The 7,009-nt window shown below is 52.2% G+C and overlaps 1 protein-coding gene across 1 annotated transcript; it reads right to left on the reverse strand.

The window, feature by feature from the left end:
* Positions 1–408: 408 nt before the first annotated feature.
* On the reverse strand, positions 409–3,838 carry LOC132477879 (group IIE secretory phospholipase A2-like). Its single transcript, XM_060080364.1, has 4 exons — positions 3,799–3,838; positions 2,736–2,874; positions 2,391–2,497; positions 409–551 (listed from the first exon to the last, which is right to left on the reverse strand). The coding sequence occupies exons 1-4, from the start codon at positions 3,836–3,838 to the stop codon at positions 409–411; spliced, it is 429 nt and encodes a 142-aa protein (XP_059936347.1).
* Positions 3,839–7,009: the final 3,171 nt, after the last annotated feature.

Here is a 7,009-nt window from a genome sequence, read left to right on the forward strand (position 1 = left end):
ATGTCAGAACCGTGCACAGGGGCCACCCATGTCAGACCCACGCTGTGTCCCAGTACTTAGCACATTGTTGGCACATGGTGGGTGCTCAAAAAATGAATGAATGAATGAAACTGCAGACTAATTAAGCCCTACAATGATAGAATCTGAGGATCAGTATTAGAATTATGGGAAAATATCATTCACATATTCCGAAGAGGGAACTGAGATCCCAGGGGGTGGGTTATAGAATCTTCTGGGTGCTAAAGGGCCCCCAGGCATGGCTCTTCCTCATCTGGGAGCTCTCAGGAAGGGATGGGTTTGCAGCAAAGGAATTTTCCAGAGGAAGGGGCTCTGGTGCCAATGTTCTGGAGGTCTGGGGCTCCAGCAGCTGGAGGGCAGGGGGCCGCAGGGGAGAAGTGGAGCACAGCCTTAGCAGGGCGGGGTAGGTCCGGTGCACAGCTTGTTGGGGTAATGGGCATATTTGCAGTTGTAGCTGCCCAGGTTGTCACGAAAGCAGAGAGCAGCCCTCTTGTCACACTCGCAGGTCTGCTGTTGGCAGGTGGTTCTGCCAGCTGGATGGGACGAGGTGAGTCAGGGCCTGGGCGCCTCGGTCCTGCCACTCTCAGACATGCAGGGGACTGTTCTGGGGTCCCTGTTCTCAGCCCCATTCTGCTGGAAGCCCATTCTCATGGGGGATGTTCCAGGGATGGGTGAGAGAAAGGGCAGAGTACTGGAGGGCCTGCTGGGGCCCAGGATGCTGGGAAGCCTGGAAGTTTGTTCTCCTGTTCTTTCCCAAGCCCAGTCCATTGCCCTTAGCCCTTTCCCCCATGGGATGACCATCTGGTTCACTAACTGTCGTCCGCCTCAGCCCAGGGAGAGGGCATTTCCAGGCAACTCCTTCTCCCATGTAATGCGTTACTTATAGTGAGGCGGCCATCAACCAGAGAGGAAAACTGGGAAGTTTACAGCAGCTCAACCCCAGATGGCCTCAGCGTGCCCCAGAGGGATTGCAACTGGGGCCTGCTCGGCCGTGCCTATCTCCCTCAGAGTGGACGGAGCCCATTTTCCTAGCGTTAACTTTAGGGCTCCCCCTCCACACGTGGCCACACCCTGCCTGGGGAGCAGAACTGGCGTCAGCTCTGCAGGCACCAGGGGCCCCAAAGCCTCCTCTTCCCTCCACTGCCTCTGTCTGCCCTGAGTGGTTCTGGCTCCTTTTTGTCCCCACAAAGACATCCCCCAGCTCAGAAGTGTCCAGGTTCCTCACTGTCCTTCGCAAAGGTCAGCCTCATTCCCCATCCGGGTTCTGCTCTCACCGGCTCTTTCAGCAGAAATCAGAGTTGGAGGGGGCTTAACAGCCATGTCAGCTCCTTTGGGGGGTTCTTACCAGAAGCTGGACTAAGCCAGGGAAGTGAGTGATTGTCTCCATTTTATAGATGAGGAAGTAGAGGCTTTTGAGGGGTTACGTCACTTGCCCAAAGACATACGATGGGTAGGTGACTCCCTGACCCGGTGTCCCTCTTCACCTAACACCTCCCCTCTCAGTGCCGTCCCTAACAGGTGGCTTCCTAGCCTTGCATGAACCCCCAGGGATGGGGAGCTTACTACCTGTCAAAGCTGCCTTGCTGGGAACAGGCAACTCTGAACCAAATCTGCCTCCAGTGGTTCTGGTCCTCGTTCTGCGTCTCCCCCAGGACAGACCTTAGAGATCTGAGCTGAGTCTTCTTTGACCCTCCTAGACGCTCCTGCTGTGCCCCACACTGGGCCTGCCCTCCTTCCAGGCTGCTCCTGGCTTTGAGGCAGGAAGAAGGTTTGGTTCTCTGATCTGAGCTCCCTCCACGGGGCTGGGCTGCGTGGAGCCCTCTGCACTCTGACTCGGAGCAGGCTGCTTCCCCAGGCCGGGGACCAGAGGAAAGCTACTTGGTCCAAGTGGGCACTGGGCCTGGCAAAGATGAGCACCGGTGCAGTCAGCCTTTGGGAGCAGGGTCTGCTGTCCCAAATCCAAGCTCCAGCTCTCTCTGTCTGGGGCTCTGCCCTCAAGGCTCTGTCCTGGGAACCTTGCCTCTAGCTGCCACCCAGGCCCTGGGGAGGGCTGTGTGGGTACAGCTGCTCTGGGGCCTGGCTCAGCTCTACCCCCTTTGCTCCTCTCCCCAGAGGCTGGAGCTGGGAGGGCTCTGGCTGGGGAAAGTGCTTGGGGTCAGGGCAGGAGCTGATGGGTCACGTGCTCTCTAGCCTGGGTGCCACAGGAGCATCTGGGTAGATGGACAGGTCTCTCCCCACTTCAGTGATGATGGAAGATCCCACCCCCGCCCCAGCCCAGGTGACCAGGCTCAAGGGTCTCCATCAGGAGAGGGTTCCTAGCTGAAGCTGTCCCCCAACCTTGTATCTGGGGGAGTCTAGGGCTGTTCACTTACCACAGAAGATGCTGTGCCTGCTGGCAGAGAGAAGATACCTTTCCAATTTGGGTTCACAGCCTAGCTTCTCCAGACTCCCATAGCAGCAGTCATGGGCGTGGCAGCACCTGTAAGGGTCATGGTTGGCTTGGAGGGGCCTGTGAACCAGGCTGGGCAGGACCAGGGGCTGCCTGGGGGGCTCAGTGCCCAAAGGGGCCCAAAGTGGAGGTCGGCCCCAACTTTCTAGGTGCCCCCAGCCCCTCCCTCCTCGCAGGATGCTTCCTCCAGCTCCTCCATCCCCCAGGATGCTCCCCCAGCCTCTGCATCCTCCAGCGGGGTGCTCCACCTGCTGGGCCGCCTGCTCACCAGTCTGTCTGGTCCACTGGCCAGTGGGAGCCGCCGAAACCACAGTAGCAGCCATAATCATTGTACTGCAGTGCAGGCCGCCCCTTCATTCTCTCAATCATCACCCCGAACTGGACCAGGTTCCCGACAGCCAGGGCCACTGCTGGGAGGGAGGGTGGAGGAGGTCAGATCCCCCAGGGCCCCACCCTCTGCAGCCAGCTGCCCCTGATGTGCCCCCAAATCTGAGTCCAGACATCTCTCTGATTGTCTAGGTAACCTCACCTCCCTAAGCACCTCATTCCCAATAATAACAATGCTAAGCAGTAATAATATCCCCACGACATCATCGCACCTCGATCCCCTAGCCCTCACCCGCGTCGTGTCAGCACACGTGACCCCCCTCCTGCTCTCCTTCCACCAGCTCCCAGAATACCGCCCACTCATCCTCCCGGGTCCCAACCCTTCCTGATCACCTCCCCAGGTGTCAGCCCCATCCCCGCAGGAACTCTGTCCCTGTCAAGTCCCATCAGATGTCACTGGATAAGCTTCCGAACCACCTGGACTTCCCCAAATTCCTCTAGGTCCTGATGATGCAGCAATGCGGGGCTGCTGACCCGGGCAGGTTAGAGCCCAAAATGGAAACTTAAGTGAGGGATGGAGCGGGGGTGGCAGGAGCTCGTGTGCTGTCTGGGATCCCTGCCAGCCCCTCTCCCCCGCCCCACCGGGCCATCCAGGCTGCAGTCTTCCCCTCTCCCCCCTCTCCACTGACTAGTGATGGCTTTGCGGTACGTGGGCCTCTCACTGTTGTGGCCTCTCCCGCTGCGGAGCACAGGCTCCGGACGCGCAGGCTCAGCGGCCATGGCTCACGGGCCCAGCCGCTCCGCGGCATGTGGGATCTTCCCGGACCGGGGCATGAACCCGTGTCCCCTGCATCGGCAGGCGGACTCTCAACCACTGCGCCACCAGGGAAGGCTTCCTCAGGATGTCCAATCACACCGTCCTCAGGGCCCAGCTCAGGGGCCTCCAGGGAGTTGGGGATTCCTAGCTGGGGCGGGGGAGGGGTAAAGGCAGGAAGGTTACTTACCCATGAGGCAAAGTAAGGTCAGAAGAGGGGGAAGCTTCATTCTGGGGGGAGGGGAGGGGTGCAGGGAGTAGAGGAGCTGGGCTGCAGGAGAAGAAAGTCAGCAGGGGTGCCTCTGATCTCAAGGCGTCTCTGCATTAGTTAAATATCGGGGTCCTGTCCACTCCCCATCATTAACCCCTGAATGCCCAGTGACGTAATGATACTTCCTGGTCTGACACTTTGGCCAAGTCTCCAGGGGAGGGGCCAGCCTGGGGCCTGTGGGCTCTGCTTCCAGGCAGTTTGGGGAAGGTGGGGTCGATCTGTGGGCTTTCTTCTCTCTGCCCTTCCCCTCCCCTCCTCCTTTCCCCACATCACTGTGCTTGGTCCCACCGAGGAGCTGTATGTCTTGGCTGTGCCAGGTGCTCTTCATTCTTGGTGTCTTTTTCTCATTCCCATTTTACTGATGCAGCCTAGAGAGGCTGAGAAACTTAAGTTCTCAGCTCCCTTGGCCAGGGAGCACCAAGGGCAAGTCTGTCCTGTTTCCATGACGCTAGCTACTTCAGCATGGCCCCGACTCCCCTCCCTGCTCCTCAACCAGCTCCTGTGTTACCCAGATGGAGAGTGGTGATGGCAACTTGACTACATAGCAGGGGGCCATTTGTCCAAGAACCTAGAATCCAAAGGCTGGGCGCTCAGCCAGCTGGGCTTAGGGGTTTTTCTTTATTGCTCTTTCCTGGGCAGGCTCCTGCTTGTTTGACAGGTAGCGAAAATACTCTCAGTTAAGAATTCTGTCTACCCAAACCCTTGAGCAGGGGTGGAGCATGGCTGCCATAGAAACAGGCTCCATCTGACTCAGCTGGAAAGCCCACATTCCAGCATGAACTGGAAACTTCCATCCTTTTGATGTCATCTTAGGGCCTGGGTCGGGGAGACAGTAACCTCCTGGTCCAACTTGGCCCCTGGAGAGAGCTGCTGTCCCCGTCGTCGGGTCAGAACATTGAGGCTGGGCTTCAAAGCTTGGCTGGAGGTTCGTGAGATGGAGGAGAGGACCTGGCTCTGTCGTGATCAGAAATGTCGAGGTCCCACAAAATGCAAGACCAATTTATGATAAAAACCCTCCAGTAGTGGGATTGCTGGGTCATATGGTAGTTCTATTTGTAGTTTTTTAAGGAACCTCCATACTGTTCTCCACAGTGGCTGTACCAATTCACATTCCCACCAGCAGTGCAAGAGTGTTCCCTTTTCTCCACACCCTCTCCAGCATTTATTGTTTCTAGATTTCCTGATGATGGCCATTCTGACTGGTGTGAGATGATATCTCATTGTAGTTTTGATTTGCATTTCTCTAATGATGAATGATGTTGAGCATTCTTTCATGTGTTTGTTGGCAGTCTGTATATCTTCTTTGGAGAAATGTCTATTTAGGTCTTCTGCCCATTTTTGGATTGGGCTGTTTGGTTTTTTGCTATTGAGCTGCATGAGCTGCTTATAAATTTTGGAGATGAATCCTTTGTCAGTTGCTTCATTTGCAAATATTTTCTCCCATTCTGAGGGTTGTCTTTTGGTCTTGTTTATGGTTTCCTTTGCTGTGCAAAAGCTTTTAAGTTTCATTAGGTCCCATTTGTTTATTTTTGTTTTTATTTCCATTTCTTTAGGAGGTGGGTCCAAAAGGAGCAATCCCACTACTAGGCATATACCCTGAGAAAACCATAATTCAAAAAGAGACATGTACCAAAATGTTCATTGCAGCTCTATTCACAATAGCCCGGAGATGAAAACAACCTAAGTGTCCATCATCGGATGAATGGATACAGAAGATGTGGCACGTATATACAATGGAATATTACTCAGCCATAAAAAGAAATGAAATTGAGCTATTTGTAATGAGGTGGATAGACCTAGAGTCTGTCATACAGAGTGAAGTAAGTCAGAAAGAGAAAGACAAATACTGTATGCTAACACATATATATGGAATTTAAGAAAAAAAAATGTCATGAAGAACCTAGGGGTAAAACAGGAATAAAGACACAGACCTACTTGAGAATGGACTTGAGGATACGGGGAGGGGGAAGGGTAAGCTGTGACAAAGCGAGAGAGAGGCATGGACATATATACACTACCAAACGTAAGGTAGATAGATGGTGGGAGGCAGCCACGTGGCACTGGGGGATCGGCTCGGTGCTTTGTGACCGCCTGAAGGGGTGGGATGGGGAGGGTGGAAGGGAGGGAGATGCAAGAGGGAAGGGATGTGGGAGCAGATGTATATGTATGGCTGATTCACTTTGTTATAAAGCAGAAACAAACAAACAGACAAACAAAACCTCCAGAAAGCATGCATAGAGGGAACTTACCTCAACATAATAAAGGCCAGATATGACAAACCCACAGCCAACATCGTTCTCAATGGTGAAAAATTGAAACCATTTCCACTAAGATCAGGAACAAGACAAGGTTGTCCACTCTCATCACTATTATTCAACATTGTTTTGGAAGTTTTAGCCACAGCAATCAGAGAAGAAAAAGAAATAAAAAGAATCCAAATCAGAAAAGAAGAAGTAAAGCTGTCACTGTTTGCAGATGACATGATACTATACATAGAGAATCCTAAAGATGCTACCAGAAAACTACTAGAGCTAATCAATGAATTTGGTAAAGTAGCAGGATACAAAATTAATGCACAGAAATTGCTTGCGTTCCTATACACTAATGATGAAAAATCTGAAAGAGAAATTAAGGAAACACTCCCATTTACCGTTGCAACAGAAAGAATAAAATATCTAGGAATAAACCTACCTAAGGAGACAAAAGACTTGTATGCAGAAAACTATAAGACACTGATGAAGGAAATTAAAGATGATACAAACAGATGGAGAGGTATACCATGTTCTTGGATTGGAAGAATCAACATTGTGAAAATGACTATACTACCCAAAGCAGGATAATCTGTCTATTGGTGTAAGTGGGATGTTAAAGTCTCTCTCTATTATTGTGTTACCGTCTATTTCTCCTTTTATGGCTGTTAGCATTTGCCTTATGTATTGAGGTGCTCCTATGTTGGGTGCATAAATATTTATAATTGTTATGTTTTCTTCTTGGATTGATCCCTTGATCATTATGTAGTGTCCTTCCTTATCTCTTGTAACAGTCTTTATTTTAAAGTCTGTTTTATCTGATATGAGTACTGCTACTCCAGCTTTCTTGTGATTTCCATTTGCATGGAATATCTTTTTCT

Source organism: Mesoplodon densirostris, chromosome 2, assembly GCF_025265405.1.
Source record: "Mesoplodon densirostris isolate mMesDen1 chromosome 2, mMesDen1 primary haplotype, whole genome shotgun sequence".
Taxonomy (NCBI): Eukaryota; Metazoa; Chordata; class Mammalia; order Artiodactyla; family Ziphiidae; genus Mesoplodon; species Mesoplodon densirostris.

Excerpts from the sequence above, each read along its gene's own strand:
- LOC132477879 (XM_060080364.1), bottom strand. The coding sequence starts at position 3,838 with ATGAAGCTTCCCCCTCTTCTGACCTTACTTTGCCTCATGG. Across the intron at positions 2,875-3,798 it reads GACCTTACTTTGCCTCATGG|TGGCCCTGGCTGTCGGGAAC; the intron begins GTAAGTAACCTT and ends CCCTCCCAGCAG. Across the intron at positions 2,498-2,735 it reads CCAGTGGACCAGACAGACTG|GTGCTGCCACGCCCATGACT; the intron begins GTGAGCAGGCGG and ends TGACCCTTACAG.